A 19374-nucleotide genomic window follows, 5' to 3' on the forward strand; every position below is an offset into this window, starting at 1 on the left:
CATCCCAAAGCTTTAGGTCAACAGAAACCTTTTAATTGATTTCCTTTGCTGTTAAAACTGGCAGCACCATCAATGTGTCATGAATATTGCTGTTACCTGAACTGATGGTTTTGGAAGGGGAAGCAGGGCTGGAAAATGCAGACCTTCAAATCGGGCATTCAGACCCATGGAAAAAGACATATTTTAATAATGTAAATGTCACACAACCATCTACTTTTAATAAAATATTCAGGGTACTTGATTTTAGCCTGTCTGTAGAGGTAGCTCCCCAGTTTCCACTCAAAAAAATAAAGTTTTTCTCATTTATTTGTATAGGTATTGGTTCTGAAGTGAGAGATCATGCAAGAAAAAGTGTAACCTGAACTGTGTTTTCTCCCAGTGCAGGTTGTGCTCCTGTATTTACTTTGGATCACCTCAGTTTGCTTTACTGAGAGTAAATTGGTGCCACTTCTTTCTCTTGGCATTATACCTGCTTGCACAAACTAGCACACAAGAGAAATGCACCCATCACAGCCAAGACTCGACAACGTCTTAGACCATCAGGTCCCAAGTCATTCTTCATGAGAGCAGTTCATGCAGCTTTGAGCAAACCCCAAAGAAACTGGGAAGAGGTTCCACAACACCAGTTTTGAATTAACTTTTCACAGCACCTCAGACTTCAACTTGCACCTCTTCACTCATCCTTTGTTCCTGTTGTCCTTGAAAAACATTTAGAAAATCAGCATCGGCCTCCTGCTTCTACAGGTCACTCCAATTTACTCATTTTTTTGTATCCAATTAAAATGTAATTGCTCAATGTTCCACAGTTACTCATGCACCCACGCTGATGGGTAAAACCCAGGTACTAAGCTCTACATCCCATAAAGCCAAGTCTCCGCTTGCAGAAGGTGCCTGGCTTTGGGAGGTGCAAGGTGGGCAGTGCTAGGTGGGACTGCATCTGCCAAGCTTCCTAGTGTGGGTGAGCAGCATTAGCAAGTCATCTGCACCACCTCAAAGCCAAGCTTAATTCATCCCAAATCCATATTCAGTTTTCAATTGTCGGTCTAACAGTACTGTTGCAAAGAAATTCTCAGACAAAAAAAAAGAGATTAAAAAAGTTGAGAATTAAAATTTCAAAGCACTTGTACAGAAACTCAGTGCACAAAGAGCTGTCTGGGATTTCTCTGTGGTGAACTTCCCAAACTGGAGGGGCTGCACCAGTGGCCAAACACACACCTCACTCAAAAAGGTCCCCGCAGAGCCTCTTCCAGAGGTGGTTGCCTTTTCAAAGGTGAAGCCCCAACAAGCCGTTTACTGTTTTGAAGCTGTACTTAGAAAATACCTGAAGTGGCTGGCAGCCAAGCACATGTTGTGGGAATGTATTTTGCCTTTCAAGGCAAATCTTTTGTCACTTCAGAGCCATGGGGTTATGACCAGATGCTGAACTGGGGTAACCAAAGGGAAAAGACACAACGATGAGCTTTTGGTTATTACCAACAGAAGTGATACGATATTAAAGATGAGCAAAAACTTTAAACTCCCAGCCTTCAGTGGAAAGTGTTTTAAGACTCCCATCTGCAAATCACTTTCTGTTTTAAAATCATCCTCCCCTAACCATTAATGCCCTTCCTAAACTGCATACCTTCAAAAGGCAAAATAACTTAGCTGGGAAAAGAGCAACTACATGGGAAAGCAAGCGCTGAGAATACCACACATAGCCTTTAAAACGAAAACAAGCTAGGAAGAAGTTGCTTCCAAGAAAAACAAGGAATATGCAGAGTAACAGGTTAGACTGTGTTTTGAACAATGTGTGGGAGGAGGAAGTGGAGGGAAGATGGGGTATGTAATGTAAAACAAAGACAGCATATACTTCCCCCACATACTGCTCCATGATGATGGAGGGCAGCACAGATTCATTTCAGATAAAGTGGGGGACAAAAATACCCCAAGCCCCTGTGAACTTTTATCTGGTGCCTTTTTTTTTTTTTTTAAATTGCAGATTGCCTGGATAAAATACAGATTTGCTATAAACCCAAAGGGAAGGTTCCCATGCAGTTTCCCAGAAGAGCTGTAACTGGGAGGGACCACTGGAGGCCTCTGGTCCAACTGCTGCTCAAAGCACCGCTCCAACTTCAAATTGGGGTGCTCAGAGCTTTGTCCAGTTGACTTATTAAAATCTGCAAGGGCAGCAATTTCACAGCCTCTCTGGACCCCTGCTCTGATGCTGTTATCACTCCCACCAAGAACTTTTTTCTCACACCTGCCTGGAGTTTCCCTCTCTGCCTCCCACCCCTTTGCTGGGCACCCCTGAGATGCCTGGCACTGACTTCTCCACAACCCCATTATGTAACTGACGACAGCAAAAAGGTCTTCTCCTCCTTCATCTTCTTCTTCCCCCTACACCACATGCCCCATCCCATGACCAATGTAGTGGCCCTTTGCTGGACCAGTACATCCCTGTCTCTCTTGTACTTGGGAGCCCAGAACTGGACCTGGCACTGCAGTGCTGAGCAGAGCAGGAGGATGACTTCTCTTGACCTGCTGGGGATGCTTCTCCTGGCACAACCCAGCACACAGTTAATTTTCATTTTAATACTATTAACCCAACACCAACAGGGCTGTAAAGACAGGCAAGCATGGCAAGTCCATGTGATTTCAATGCACTCACAGTTTCAGAACTGATAAAGTAACCTGAGTCCCATTCACTTTTAACACAGGTATCCCAAGCTGCTCGAGAAAATGGGATTTTAATCATGTAGGCTGTGGCAATTTTTTGCAGTGAGGAATTTATGCACCTTCAAAAACATGGAGCCCCATCCTGGTTTAGCTCTTCAGCACAGCATCATTGCAACGGTCTGAGATACTTGGTTTGAAGAGTGTCTGAGAAGTCTTGTCACTCAGGAAATGCTGTTCAAGCCACAGAGACTTTGTTTGGAGTGGGATGTAACCAATTAACTTAGTGGTTTATAATACCTAAGGTTATTCTTTATTTGCAAAGTAGCAGAATGCAAATGTTTTGCTTGTGAAAAACTACATAATACAACAGAAATGCTAAGCCATATATTTCTTAAAGTCCTGAAAAGGTTTTGTTAAATAAAATTTAATTAAATCAAGTAAACCTGAAGAGTGTAATTCATTACTGACCCTTTTAGCACATTCTGAATAAAATCTACTTCAACATGGTAGTAAAGGGTATGTATTTGCATTAGCCTCTCCATAAGAGAGCTAAATGATGTGAAAGCACACGGTAAGAAATGTTCGGCTTTGCCAAAAGCTGCAGAATGGGAAGTGTTACAATTTAAACACCAATTTTAATCACCATGCCCTTTCCAAGAGGCTGCCCCTCCTGCCTTAAGAACAAAAGACCATGAACACCCAAGCCCAGCACAATTCCTGCAACCCCCACTGGAGCAGCAGGGTCATGGGTATCTTCTGTTAGCTCAAATATAGCATGGCCCCATTCCAAGCCTGTTCCTGTGACAAGTGATGTGACCTTATCAAAAAGAATTTTGCTGACTACCGGAAGATTCCTTTATTCAATATTCTGTTATATCTATCTAGGACTTAAACAGTGTTACTTGCTTGGATAACTTGATTAAAAAGTCACAAGATGGCTTTGCTATACAGTATATATTGCTGTTATTCAGGCAGCAGCCTGTCCTTCTCTGTGTACTCAATCAGCAGCATACTGCCTATGCAATATTTAAGCCTACGTGGACTAGCAAAAGAGCTTAAATAGACTTTAATTACTGTGAGGCTTGAAAAAGAGTGGAATAAAAAGCATACTTGAACTTCAAGCAGAGAAGAACAAATGTCCTTGAACAGAAATGACACTTGGGAGTCTGCCTGGAGTCTACTTGGAGTCCTTCAGAATCACTGACTCCTACTTTTAATCTCCTGATGGTGTTTTAGAGAGGGGTAAAGACTGGAAAAGATGCCATTTCAATTAAGCTGCAGCAAAACTTCTGATAAAAAGAAAGAAAAATCCTATATGAGTTTGCATAGCCGTGGTTCTTGTGCACAAAATTAATTATGAAATTACTTGTTCTGATTAACAGCAACCCCTTTAAGGGAAATTCTGATGATGAAAAAGAAGAAGGTCCCTCTAAACTACTCAAAAGTCACTGAAAGCTATCAGTACATTGCAGGAATCATATAGCCAAATGTAGTATAAGCATCACTAATTCTGCGCCTACAATGTCAGAGATTTGCCAACAATTTATCGTAGAGTTATTTATTCGGTTCACAGAAGGAAACCTCACTGTGGTCTGACAAGTGAGCACCTTCAGTGTCAGGATACTATTCCTCTCTTTCCCCTGTATCTCTGTTCCCTTCTTATAGCCACAAACCCCTTGAACAGACCAGGTTTTGTTTGTTGATCAGCACTGGGAACTTTTATTCAGCAATAAAGTTTTAAAATTGAAGCTTGTTCTCAATCCTGCTCATTTCTGAGTCCTAACAGTGTGTTAGCTCATGGGCTGCTGAAGAGGTAAAATTTGTGCCCAATATAAAGCAGGCAAATGCTCTGAACCATGGAGGTCTATGATGCCTTTCATATTCTGGCAGAGGAGCTCAAACACTCCCTTAATGGTTGTTTAATTGGAAACACATCATTTACTTCTATCCAGTAAAGGTCTTTTTCCCCTCCTACAACAGGGCAAAGAAATATCAATTAAAGAAAAAGCTAAAATTCTCTAAGGAGTCTACCGAATTGAGTCTCTCTTAGCTTCCGAGGTGATACCCTTGCTGTGCCCACCTCCACCACAAACCCCATGAACATCTCCAGATGTTCTCAAGCTCTGGTGCTGATGTCCAACCAGCCACAGTGAAACCACCCAGAAAACTCCCACTAATTTCAGTGTTCCTAAGCTTTGTGTTAAGTGTTTCTAAGTTTTGAAGCATGATTTCTCTCCTCAGCCCTGCATAGGTGTCCATGGCCCTGCAGAGGTCATACCCTAATGGCCAGCATGTCAGAAACCCAAAACACATGGTCAGTGAAAGAGATAACGAACAATTAGCACATGCCTCATCTGCACTTACTTCACTACCGCAGGTAAAGAATGGGCCAAGCCCAGAGGTACTGTGTATCTTCCTGAAATAACATGAGCAATTTCTTACTTTTTCTTGATCTGGAGAAAAACTTGATGCCCCCAGGAGAGGTAGACGGGTTAGAATTGGGGGAGGACTCTTTGGAGGACGACCTGAAGATCCCACTGAAGCTCATTCGGCGTGGGGAGCGTGGGGGAGACTCCTGGTAGGGGAAGGGGAACACTGTTTTGGGTGAGCCAGGGCTATGTTTAGATCTCACAGGGGCAGAAACGGGGCTGGAAGGTCGGTTCTGGAGCCCTTTCGAGAAAAAGCCTTTTGAAGGACTGCCGGCAGAGTAGCTTTCTTCCACCTGAGGATGAGAGAAAAAGGAAGAAAAAAGAAAAATCACATTAATTCAGTTTAGCTCAGGCCACCTGGATCTCTGAATTTGCCTCAACACAGTCAACTCCTGTTTATTTGGGTGGTGGATCAGCCAGGCCTCACCTTCCCCAGCACCTGCCTCCACCGACATGCAGATGTGTGTGTGCCACCTCTCTGGGCTCCATGCTGCCCTTACTCCTAAAGATGCCCTGATTTTCACAAAAAAAAAAATCAACATGTGTGCATACATTTTATTATCACACATATAATGCAGGATTTTCTCTACGGCTTTTATTTGCCACACATCCCTTTTCCTTCCCTGGCCAACTGAAAGATGACAGGAAATGAATTTATTTAAGGCAATGAATGATTGCCATTAAGGAAACACAGGGTCCTGAAGTATGGCTCTTGAATTTAAGAACCCATCTACAGTACTTAAATCTCTATCACATGATGCAACACAGCACAGTGCACAAGTTACCAAGTGCCTGACAGGTCTCTATGACACCAGCTACAGCCACAACTGTTGGATTGCAACTCCCAAAAATAGAGGAAACATTTTAGAGTGACAACATTCCTGCTAATTATCCTGTCCCCGAGCCTGACTATGACATTTCTAACAGCTGTATCTCTTTTGGGACCTGTGCTGGCTTTCCAGCTAGCTTGAATATCCATGCACAGCACAGCACTGCACCACGTGGGCTTGCCCAGTGAGGTGGGATAAAAATCCAGAAAAACAAACAAAAAAAAAAAGGAGCAAATATTAAAATCTCCCCCTATACAATTAACAGAATCTGAGCTCAAACCTCCGTGGGATTTGCCTGTGCCTGGGCTGTACAGGGAGTTAATTTCCTTCTGGATGCACAAAGTACTTCTGTGGGTATAAGGCTGCTCTTTCAGCGGGGTCATTTCCCATGAAGGAAGGGCCATGATCCTGGCAAAAGGCACTAGTGGTTTCAGGTCTCCAGGGAACGCATAAGCAAAGGCCACAGCATATGTGCCCACGTGCCACTGAGTTTCAAGCCCTGTGTACACCTGCTCCTCTCTTCCCAATTACACAACACAAACCAGGAGGTATGGAGCAGATGGCAACTTCTGCTTGTGAAGATGCCACCCGAACTACTTAGGTATGGGCGTTGTTGCCATGGGAGGGAAAACCAGCATCTTTAATTAAGATGACTTAGATGAAAGAAGAGATGAAAGAAAGCCTCATAGGTATGAGTAAGTTACGCAGCTTCCTTCCACATTCCAAACAAACATTTCACAGAGAGCATATTGCAAAATAAGCGCTCAGCTTTGCCAACCCCATTGTTCACCTGCATCTCAAATCCTGCTTGTTTGGTGTTGGAACTATAGCAATCTTACTGAATGAGGTGAAAATATTTTTACCTGTCAAGTTATACATCCTGAATATTCTACTGTAGATCTCATTAAATACACAACAAGTCACAAAAGACTTCAGCCAGCATTATGTATCATGTTACTATCCAAACACAGAAGTAAAAATAGTTGTAGTACAATAAACACCACCACATCTCCTTTCCAGGGATATTTTTCAACCAATCTTCGTGCTAAAATCAACATGGCTGGTCTGTGTTATTTAATTAATATCTAGGCTCAAAGATCACCTTTTCATTTAAATTGAAAAAAGAACCCCCTTTTTTTTCTGGATTAACACAAATATTAAACAGAAAGACTGTGGAACATAAAACCGTTCAGTGATTCTGTATGCCCTCCTCTGGGTCAGTGAGTGGCTTGTGTATATGAATCCAGCAAAAATGGTCAGCTGAGTTTAAATCACACACGCAATTAACTCCGTTTTCAAAATAATGTTTAGCCACAGTCCAACACACTTGTAGAAATACGTGTGAGCAGCACAATGGCCAAATAGCTGCTCCCTCTGTAACACAGGATCCCACTTCTCGTAATCCTGTCTCCTACACATGCATTTTGGAACAGCTCCTCTTTCCACTTGGGATGGGACAGAGCTGGAATGGGTCCTGCTCTGTGGGAACTGCTTAAGGGCCTGCAGAGAGCGTGCCCCCCTGTTTGGGAAGGTTTCAAACCTAAAAGACAAGTGGCAGTTCATCTGGGAGATGGACACAAATAGCGCAGGTCACTAGGCAGAGCACAGAGGCACACCAGCACAGCCTTGGACAGCTGATGAATTCCGCTCTGTACTCCTCTGCGCAGCATGGAGATGTCTGGCAAGTGACACAACAGCTTTTTATACCTGCATATGTATTTTTGACAGTGTAGACAAAAATATCTCAAAAATATACCTGTCCTTTTGCAGATGAATTAGGGGCGCAGTTGCCCTCAAAGGGACATTTTTGGAAAAGATACATCAATTCTGGCTGAAGCGCTGGGCACCAAAAGCAACAACAGACTCTTGGCAGTACCCATAAGAGAAGAAAAAAGTACTATTTCGTGCTTAATGCAGTGGTCTGAGCCTCAGGTTTGCTTACCAGCTCTGTAACGGATTCTGTGTGCAATCTTGAGAACTCATTTCGTATTACACACCTATTCTGCCATGAGGACTCATTTCATATTACACACCTATTCTGCCATGAGGACCGTATCTCCTTTATTCCCACTCTGGCACACAAACTGTCTCCCAGTGCGTATTTATCAAGAATAATAAGGGCACAAATCCTCGACTGAGACCTGGTATAGTAACCACACTATAGTAACTATAAGTAAATTCATGAACAAACGGCACTTTTGTAATGGGTAAAACAGTCCCAAAGTGATAGCTTTTTCATAAAAGCTCATTAACTTTACTAAAATCTCATCTGTAAATCATCTGAGACTACTTATACATTTCCTTTTCACAAATACCTAATCCAGGAAACAACCAAGTAGTGCAATGGCACCTCCTTTTGCATTGTAATTTCAATCGGTCTATTGCCAAATCTACTGCCTGAAAGTGGGGAGTAAGAATATTTTCAAGTTCATTTTAATTATATACAAATCCACCACTACTACTGTAATTTAGGACTGTTTCCAGGATGGTAATTTCATTATAATTTTTCCTAAAGTGACAAGTCATTACATTTGTAAAGCTAAGAGAAAGGTATCACTCTGGTGTTACCTTTTAATATTTTGTGTTATCTTTTTTGCATGCTTGTTTGGTTACAACGACACCCTGATAGGAGACACTTTTAAAAGACTATGGTGTCTTCCCTCACTAAAGTAATTAATTCTAGAAATGTAAAATGTCAGACAAGAATTTGTCACAAAAGTCAGTATACCCTTGTATGTGCAAGTCAGACACAAAAGCAAACTGTTCTCAAATTCTGAGCAGAAGCAGCGGGATGTTTGTATTTATTGCAATCACAACCGGTTGCTTCCTCTCCATCGTGCCAGGCAGATGAATTAGCTAATTGCTGGAGCACCAGGGCACACTGCTAAATACACATGTGCATGCTACTAAATTAAAGGAAATTACTACATCGAATTCTTCCCCAGCTGCTCCACATGTTAATTATACACAGGTTACACCCACCATCAAAGCAGATAAATACCTGTGATTTTGCTTTGGGAATTACAATAGAATTGCTTGCTTAGACTATTATTTGAGCTAATGGATTGCAAGCTTTAAAAGATGATTAGGTGCTTCCATGAGTAAAATCATCAGCAGCAACAGTTATCACAGCATACACAAAAGTCACAAGGCAATGTTAATTTTCATGCTTCAGCTGGGAATGTGGAAGAATCTCTGCTGTGGAATAAACCCCATCATCCTATGCAGGCTATACTGGCAGCGGTGCTAGGGGCAGGTTATACAGCGAGATGGATCATCAGCCTGTTCTTTATGCTTTTTGGACTCATTTCCTGAAGCTATGACAGGCAGGTAGGCAGAAAACTCCCACATGTGCTTTGGAAAAATAACTATTTCCCCAGATGAGCAGTAGCAGAAAAAAACTCACTATTACACCCTGGTTTCTCACATTAATAACCCTTGTTTGTCTGTTTGTGTTGGTCCAGGAAATGCAGTAAAGTGAGAATGGGCAGAAATGTGAAACACATCTAATAAATGCACGTGGTGATATGGCTCATTTGGCCCTGATTGGATAATTGGTCTCTTGGAGATAAAATAATCCAAACACACGATGCAAGCACAATACAAATCAATGCACAAATAAGGTTTAATAAAAGAAAATGAAAAATGTCTCTAAGTATGAAGACTGTTCACCTAACTAAAAAACCTTAACCAACCAACCAACAACAAAACATTCCCTGTGTTGGCTTTCTGCAGGGCATATATGAGCAATTTGAGCTCTAAGCCTAAGCTTTGACTCCTTAAACCTTAAAACTGGTGATGTTGGAGAGAAATGACAGCTCCTGACCGTATATCTGCAAAGAACCATACAGTGGGAATACACCTAAATTAGCAGCTCAGTAATAGTGCCAGTGCAACCCTACCCTCGGCCTACAGCAATGTGCTCCCCGGTGAGGTGAAGCAACTGAGCAGTGCCCCATGCTACATCCGATGTGCTATTTCTAGCAACTGATTCCGCTTGTGCAAGGCTAAACCAGTTACCTTACATAGCACTGAGTAAATATATCCTAAAATGCTGTAAGACACTATCAGTTTTCATGCTTCAGAGCACAAAAGGATCCTCAGCTGGGGACCAGAGAGAGACTTTCCTCTCTTGTATACACCAAATGATCTTAGGCAGGTTTCTAAGATACATCCAGAACTACCCACTGTTGAAAACAAAGCAACAAAACCAGGCATGTCTTACAGTACTTGGCATCTAGCAGACTTAATGTTCCATTTTTGGAATGAAACATAAAGTGATAGCATGGCACTTGGCCCAAGCTAGGCAGCTCTGGAAGATTTCGACACAAGAAATAGCATCCTGAAAGCTGCCCCTGTCATTTCACCTGGAGGAGGGAATCTTTCTTTCTTCCTAATCTCTTCTTCCTTTCTCCTAGCTAAGCACATTAATGGCTCAGAGCCATCCTGTGATAGACCAGCAGACCCACACCTTCATTTTCAACAAACTCCTAGATGACAAATTCCCAGCATAAACCATTATCAGTCCCAGACTACCCCAAACAACTGAATGAAGCAGCTGGACAGAGGCTCAAACCATCAAGCAGTTCTCCATATGGCTTCTCACTCACCATCTGATGGGGACTCTATCTGTGCTGCCTGGGCTCGGAGAGACCACAACCCAGGGACAGCCCCAAGTTGCACGTGGCCACTCTGCTTTAGTAGATGCAACAGTTTGGCTCTCCAACAGGACCATGTCCAAGCCCTTCATCTCCGGGCCAAGAGAACGCTCCCTGATCTCCTTTATTTCTTGCTCCTGTTGACATATCCAAAGTGAACAACCTTTTATCTTGTGCTGTTAAGAATTATCCGTTCTGAAGGTCATCCAGGTCTTCCTGTATGAGGTCCTTCCCTATGATGAAAAAACCACCTCTCTTCGCATCATCAACCGATTTGGTTAGCATGCTTCTATTTTTTGTCTCAGCCTTATTAGCACAGACCAGTCCCAGGACTGAGCTTGGGGGAAACACCACCAGTTCTGTCCCTCCATCCAACAGTTGTCCTTTCAATAGCAGCCTGCCATCTTTCCCTTCATCTGTTTTCTTACCTTACTTGAAATTCTTCATCTTGTTTTACAAGAAAAACTAAAGTGCACTACATTTAATCAGTACCATACGACAATCCCCAACAGAATGTGCTAAGAGACCAAACTATACATACTTCACCAAGAACTAGTTTCTCATCATCCAAACACCATCCATCTCTGTCCTGCCTCTTCTCACTCACAGGCACAATTTTCCCAAACATTCTCGTTTTCTTTCCAATGCTTTGTATTGAAAATCTGGTCTCTCCATTTCAACCAAATAAAGTTCTAAGAAGCCATTTCTGCTCCCAACCTAGAACTTAAGGACCACTTAACTGCTGGGAAGAGAAGTATCCTGCCAAAGCAATGTGCCCAGAAAAACGAACGAGCTCTGCTGAGAAGACCGTGACCATGCACAGACAAAGGCGGTGTCGGAGCCAGGGAAACCCAAGCACTGCCTGTGTCCCTGCCACAGCACCTCCGCACAGCCATCTCCGCTGCTCCCGCACCAGGGTGCTCCAGCAACAGGTCTTTTCTTGGGCACAGAGCCTTCCCCAGAGGATGCCCTCCCTGCTCTGGCTCTGGTTCAATTTTGGGTGAATTTAGATTCATTTTTCAGAACAAGCTGAAAAAATGATCTGTCTAGAATACGAATGGGCTCAAGCTAAGGAGCCTTTCAAAATGCTTTGAAATGTAAGTGAAAGTTATTAAATGCTCCTGAGCTCCATTCCTTTTTTCTCCAACTCCAAATAGTTAGGACATATATAAAGCATTTGAGTTCTGTTTGCTTTTACAAGAGTGAGTTATTCGACCTTTATTTTGCCTCTCTTCACTTAAAAATTTATTTGAAAAGTGAGTACAGAAAAGGAACAACCTCCCACCATCCTTGACAGGGACAGTAAACACAATTAGAGACGATACACCAGATAGATGTCTGCACTTGTTTCCTGCCCTTCAACTGAATCTCAATAAAAAAGCCCTTTGATAAAGTTAATTGGATGATTCTCTTATTCTGCTGGAATAAAAGAGCTCGCAGAAACACAAGAGCTGACTTCATTAGACTGAAAGGTAATGAAGGACTTACTCTCCCCGGCACTATGTGGTCCCATTCACCACCACTAGTTCCCTTGGTTCTGCATGAGCTGTAACAATTGAGATGACAACGTATTTTACGGGATCAGAGATGTCTCTTCCCAAAACTAAAGTACAATGACACTTTCCAAATTAAAATACAATGGGATGCGGCTGGCTGCTCTGGCAGGCTCTGAGAGCTCTGCATTGCTGTATGGACGGTTGGGATAAGGTGTCCAGCAGCAAGCAGGACTGCTCAGAGGCAGAAGCAGGCCTGAAGAAAGGTGAAAGTAGAGCTGGCTCCCTGTCCACTTCCTAACCCTTAACTGCATTTATTTTAAAATAGTAGATGGGAAGGAGCCATGAACGTGACAGTGCAGTGACTGCCCTACATGCCCTTGCCCTGAGGCTCCCTGCACCCACTGCAGGTGCCCCATGCCAAGGCTGTGGCAGCATCCAGGACACGCTCCCCATCCTCACTGCTCATAAAGAAACAGATAATTAAAAGATTGGGAAAAAGTAAATCAAAAGGAGATTTATTATCTAGTGAAGGATGGGCTAGAAGTGACACATATTTTGTTTCTCCTCCCTGTTCCATGGGTTGCTTGTGCAGTTCCCATGAGTCGATGGACAAAACAAAACAAATGCTGGGACCAGAAGCAGGACAAAGTGTTCCTTGAAGTCCTTCAATACTGAAGTCACTCCTTGGATGTTGCCTGATCCTAGTTCATCAACATTTTCCTGCACTACTGATAGCAGAACTGAGTCAAATGTAGTTTTTACAAAGCCTCTACTTTCCATCCTATTCTTTTGTTCGTACGTCCAAAAACCAAACTGATCCTTTAACCACTGTGTTCACATCCAGAGTCTATGTACAGCTGATTACCTACAGCTATTCTTAAAAACTAATCAAGGCTTTGTGAAAGACTTCCCAAAAATAAAGTCTGCAGTATTTGCTCTAGGTGTAACCGATCACAATTTGGCCAAATTGAGACGTACTGTTTGCTTGCAAAATGTGTTTTAAGTGATTCAAGTCATTCTGCATTGGAAAATTTCCTGCTCAGAATTTACCACTCTTTCCCCCCTCATTTTTGCATGAACTACAAATTGTATCAGTAATGAATCTGTATTTCTTTCAAGTCACTGATAAAGTATGATATAGTGCAGCAACAGAATGTTTTGTCTGTCTAGAAACAAAATCTTCCACTGATGAGTCTGAACTTACTTTATCAGCCAGGTTTTTATTCATTTAATAGTCTCCATGTTCATTCAGTATCATTCCAGTTTCTTAAATCAAAATCCTTGTGATACTGTTTTATATACATGACACCAACACTATGACATTTTCCATCCACATTTGTAATTCATTTAAAACCCCACATTTGTTCAATAAGAACTGTTTACCATTAATTCCAAGCCAAATTAGTCTATTATAACAGCATCCTCAACTATCCAACATTAGCTATGTCATTGTTTTGCCCAGGACTAATGTTAGACTGAGAAACCTGCAAATTATCCTAATTGCAAATGTTTTAAATATTAACACTTAATTACTGGTTTTGCAGTCTTCTGGAACTTCATCCCTGCTCCAAGATTTATTCAAAATCAGCACTAGCCAGAGAAAGCTCTGCCAATTCATTCAAGGTGTTTTACCACAGTTGTTTGGTTTTAATTGTAAAATGCCTAGCTTTAGCATCTTCTGCTTTAAATACACTTAAGTTATTGATAGGACAGAGTCACCATTGTCAACAAAGTTAAACACCTCACTGGCTTTTCCCCCATGTAGAGAAAAGACTTTTTAATGCACACTTCCAAGCTTTCTTCCATATTTTTATGACAATTCTATTATTTCCATAAAGGAATGGATCAATATTATTCTTCAGACTAGTTTTCTTCTTCCTCCTCCCTCCTCCCTCTATAATTTGCCAGCTGCCTCCCCATGGACAATTTTCTTTTTGTGTCATTTTCTTTTCTCTAATCATTCATAATCCTGGGCTTTCAGCTGAAAGCAACAGTTCTCAGTTTCCTATAATTTCCACATCTTATCCTTTAACCTACATTTTAGATGATAGATCTATAATCAGTCAAGGTATTAAGACCTCTGAAATTGATAGAGCCATTTGGGTGCAGAGGGGCACTCATCCCTGACTGCTGCCCTGCCACACCGTACCAGGATTATTTTCTGAATGATACATCACTCATGATTTTCCAGGCCTCTAAACTGCCCGTCTTCCACTGTCTTCTTCCAGACCAAGGAAACCCAGTAAATCTAATTGCATCCCAGCTCCCAGTTGTCTTTGTCTATACCAGTTTATTTAATGATCCTCTATGGTCTCTCTGCAAGAAAGATTCAAGCCACTTCTGGAGTGTCCTGGCTTTGAGGACAGGGCAATCAGCAATACCAGTTGTTTTAGACAAAGCTACCAGCACAAGTATTAAGGCATTTTTTTAGGCAATAAGAAAGGCCCGGATACCTGCCACAGCCACAAGAACTACTTTTCTCCATCACACCATGCCAAAAACTTCTACACAAGATTCTTGACAGTATTATATTCTCCATCTTCAACAAAGGAAGATGAAAACTATCCCTGTTCTCTTCCTGCCATTGGTCATAAAGGAAAGAAGAATACATCATTTATTATAGCAGCCATGTTAATCAGAAGTGATTAAGGCTAAACTTCAGGAAATGTGTGTCACATTCCCACCACTGCCAAAAAATTCCTATGTGAACCTGCACAACTAATTCTTCCTAGCTGCATAATGAGGATTGTTGTCATGGGATAATGATTGAGAGACACTTGCATGGCAAAGTGCTGCAGATCTCTGTGAAAAATGTTAATTCAGTTTCTAAAAGCCTTTCACAAAGAACAGGAGAATTGAATTAATGGCAGATCGGAAAGACGGGTTTGTGAACTACTCTTCATTACCTTGATCTATAGCCCAGGTGACAGAAGAATTGAGTGCAGGAAGAGACATTCCTGATGAATTGCCTGTCTCCAACATGACAGGTGAATGGAAATTATAAAATACTGACTTTTAATATACAAAACTTACACACCATATGGTGATTTCAAACTTCAACAAAGAAAAACCATCTCACTTGAAAGTGAGGAGCAACTTGGGGACTTCTTAATGTAGCACCAATAGGGACAGGCAAGCTTTTAGTTATAATTAAATAAATAATGCGGTCTGATGTTACTTATCATTCACTAGGAGCAAAGGTCCCATCCTTCCCACTGAGGGAAATGATATACGGGATGAGGTGTGTAGCAATGGATTTTATTAGTTTCTTATCAGAAGTTGGGCACTGCCAGCTCATTTCTTAACACTTTGTTGCATGTGTTGAACTGAGATCCAAGTATAATGTTAGAAAAAACTCTTGGTCTTATACACTCAATCAAAAAGGTCAGTTAAATAAGCGATTTCAGATGTTAAGCCTCGGTTGCATGGTTAGTCCAAAGTTAGTTGCACTTCCATAAGCAGAATTTGACTCAAGTCTGGCGAAAAAAACTAGCATTTACTGAAGCTGCAAAAAGAGGCAACTGATGTTCTTCCAGTTCTCCCAAGATAAGTGCTCATCAAATGACAGTCTCAAGATCAGTAAGAGGGAAACCAGGGGATTCATAAATGGTGAAGTGGAAACCATTAAATGATATAATGTACATATGCAGAAATAAACGATATAAAGTACACGCGCGAGATTAGCTTTGGAATATTTTTTTCTTCATGACTGAGATGCATGCAGCTTTCTCACCTTTCTTTGGGAAAAGGAGGTGATAAATGGAAAAACTAAGCTTTAGCTAGAAACCCCTGCCTTCTACCAGAATGACAACCCTTTCCAAAAACATCACATCATTCACTTTATTCAAACCCTCCAAACAAGCACCTTTCGGTAACGCTGTATATTTTAGCTTCCCTGGCATCTGCAACAGTTTCTGTGTGTCAGTGACTCCTACCTCAGTCTTAACGCAAAAAAGAACAAGGCCAATGTTATAAACATGTTCAATTACTGATGGATTGCTGAATTTTTTTTTAAACAATTGTCCTTTGCTGTGAGGTGCAAAGGAACAGAAACTCATACTGTCATGTTATTATTGTTCCAGGTGCAGATTAGCTTAAATAAGAAGATATTTGTTGCTTCACCTGCCTTGAACTGTAACTGCAGACGCTTTGACAAACAGCTTGTAGCAGGTTTAATCCTCACGGAGTCCACAGCCTTGTAAATACTGTGACAAGTCAAACTGGTCCACTGTGTAGCTATAGATCAGCTTTTGGGGTTATCTACTATTTGGAGGAGTACCTCTCTTCCCCAAGCCCAAAACTTGGTTGGTAGTATGCTTACATTAAGCAGACCAGCTTGTACTTCAATGCTTTGTGAAAATGATCAGACCAGGACCTGAAGATGACAGATCCCACCCACAATTTCTCTTGCTTTGAAGGCTGTGTAGGCACCATATAACCATCCCCAATGTCATCCATCGAATATGCTCTCCTGATCATTTTAAAGCAAGCAAACCCTGTGAATGCATTGGTTTAAGTTAATAGCAGGCCATCAGAAAAACAAATCATAGCAATGCCTCCAGAAGGATAACCTTGAGTTAATCCCACACTGCGAAGGAACCTTTCCACCTTGTTGACAGGAAGACCCTACTGCTATGGCTTCAGCAAATAAAGGCAGCTCATTTTGCCAGTGGAAAGGACAGATAAATCAAGGTCACTGAACAGAGAGCAACCACCAGGAGACAATTCCAGGTAAACATACCGACAGCCACAGACACCTGTTTGGGCACTGTATTTCTGTAGCAACACCACAAATTTTACTAGCTAATTGTATTCCTGGGAATGCAGTTCTGCAATATCCCTTCATTGAACTACAACAGTGCTAAACACAACATCTGCAGTATTTAAAACTGTACCACCAGAAGTTAGCATCGCTTACAGGTATACTGCATAAGCACCGTCATGGTAAGGTCTGCAAAAGTTACTATATTTGCCTTCATGCATCGCTCTCAACAGGTTAATGGTATGGCAGGAAAGATTAAAACCCCAGGCTTTTTTAAAGCCTAATAAATTGTGTTTACCACCAAGAGACTCAACCACTACAGCAAAGGTGAAACTTTGGAAATATCTTACCTTGCGAGAAGCATTTTTGTCTGTGCTCTCCACATCACCGTCCAAGAATGGCATGGCAAATGAGCTGAGATCCTGCCAGGACAGAGAAGAAAAATGGATGTCCTATATTAATGTCTTCTTCCTTCCATCAGAGCATCCCATGATTGTAGCCCGTTGTTTTATTTCCAAAGTGCCCACTGCTTTACCCATAGCAATTGCTGGTAACAAGGCAGTAACACGGGCTCTGATCGTTCTTGTTGGCTGTGAAACCAACGGCAGATGTAAGTAACAAGTGAATAGGGAGCTCTTTGCAGCACTTGCACTATATAGCCATGAAAATGCACCCACACAGCCAAAGACAAAAGTCCTGTGCCTAAACTTTCAGGAGAAGGTACCCAAATCCCACAGAAAACTCTGTAGGAAATTACAGTTTAAACACAGTCACTTGCTCAGTGAATGGCCTACCTTACTTTTAGTGGTGTGTACAATCTTAGTTTAAAAATTATTTATGACAGTAAAGAAAACCTGAATGAGAAGATACCGATGTTCTAAAAAAAATGTAACATATATAACAAAGAGGGAGAAAACTCCAACAGTGCTCCGGGAGGAAATAACCAATTCATTTGCATAAATGAGAGAGAAGCTCCCAATTCTGCATGCCTAAAGATAATAAAGCCATAAGAAAAGCACACATGTTCATCTTTAAACCAAAGATGTAATTACAAAACCAAACTGTAATTACATTCTGCATACTGCCGTCTGTTCTGTTTATGCTACTTCATGTTCCAGCTATGGGATTTTTAGAGCTCCTTTCTACGTGCATAAGGAAATTATGTTAGTGTCAAGTATAGCATCTGTTTGATCAGAAAAATAGATAATGAGTAAGTCTGCAACCAAAAGCATGAGGTTGCCTAATGCTGTGTTCTGTAGAACTGAATCTTGGATCCCAAATCTTGATCTAAATGTCAGGAATACCTCCCCAGTGCAGAACATCCCAGATGCAAGGCATCATCCTTTTCATGTAATGATTCAGTGCTTCTCTACCACCACATCTGCATGCCATTTAAAACAGGTCAAAACATAAATAAAAAGCAATTTCATGTAAACCAAATTTGAGATTAAATATAGCTTAATTAAAAATTAGCACCATTCGGGAAGTCTGCAAGTCTTGCTTGCCTTCAGAATTCATAGCAGCCACAGGTCTAATCACATCACATTGTGTAATCATACTAAATCCAAAATATGCTCAAAAATGTGTATAACTCAGGCATAATCCTTACAAGTGTTTGAAAATATTCTGGTTACATAACAAACAACAAAAATAAGGAACAAAATATTGAATTACTGGAACTGAAGCACATGGGAGTAATTCATGCCAAGTTGGAAAGGGGAAGAAAAAAAAAAAAAAAAGCAGCAGCAGCCAGGCTTGGCCAAGCTGGCCCCAAATCATTAGGCCACAAACCAAAGTATTCATGACAAATTAGTATGCTCTCAGCTCTGTCTATGCACATTCAATGGGAACCATCTACAAAGGGCCAAACAATAAAGCATCAACCCAACTACATAACGTCACCGTCATCCCCATGCTTTAACGGCTGTTTTTCACATCACCTTTGTTTGCAAATAAAAACATTAAGGAAACTTCTCAAAACCAAAAGAAGAGGCAATTTGTTTGGATTAGATTTTCACTGTTATCAATATCTGACAGAGGCTGAACCAGGCACCACAGGACCTTAAAGAAAAACTTCTGTATTAATTTGCTTAGTTAAGATAAAAATTACTTACATACTCCATATAAAAAATATTCATCCATAAATGGCATTTATAAACACTGTCAATAAATGGATTATCATTATTATTGTTATTCCTACTTCATATGTTACTGCAAGACTTCAGTGAAGAATCTCTGTTAAGAAGTTTAAAAGCCTAATAGAAAGTTACACAAAACCAAGTATCCCCTCATGTTGACTTTAATTTAGCCAAAGGATTTACCAACGTTTTCCTCTACCCATCTTTGGTAGTGCAGAAGCTGGAATCTGATGTGTGCTAAGTCGTTTTCCATGAAATAAATCAAGGAAATAACCTCTTTTGAGCTCCATATATTGGCATCCCTATATTACTACTTGGTGTAATCCACAGGGAGAAAACCTGCTGGTTAGGAAGGCTGGAGAGTGGATAGAAGAAACTGGGTTTAAGGGGACACATACCTAGTAAT

General features: G+C 41.3%; 1 protein-coding gene across 3 annotated transcripts in view; it reads right to left on the reverse strand.

Annotated features, from left to right (window-relative positions):
* Window positions 1–19374, reverse strand: part of PRKAG2 (protein kinase AMP-activated non-catalytic subunit gamma 2) — a 223293-nt gene that overhangs the window by 138163 nt on the left and 65756 nt on the right. For 2 of the 3 annotated variants that reach the window (XM_037386868.1, XM_037386869.1), the window contains exons 2-3: window positions 17181–17252; window positions 5098–5377 (exon numbers count right to left, since the gene is read on the reverse strand). In XM_037386868.1, the coding sequence (XP_037242765.1) occupies window positions 5098–5377; window positions 17181–17252 (352 nt within the window). Of the gene's footprint in view, window positions 1–5019; window positions 5378–17180; window positions 17253–19374 lie in introns of those variants that run through there. The other variant, XM_037386871.1, reaches the window with a different exon arrangement.

Source organism: Falco rusticolus, chromosome 4 (genome assembly GCF_015220075.1).
Source record: "Falco rusticolus isolate bFalRus1 chromosome 4, bFalRus1.pri, whole genome shotgun sequence".
In the NCBI taxonomy this organism is placed as follows: Eukaryota; Metazoa; Chordata; class Aves; order Falconiformes; family Falconidae; genus Falco; species Falco rusticolus.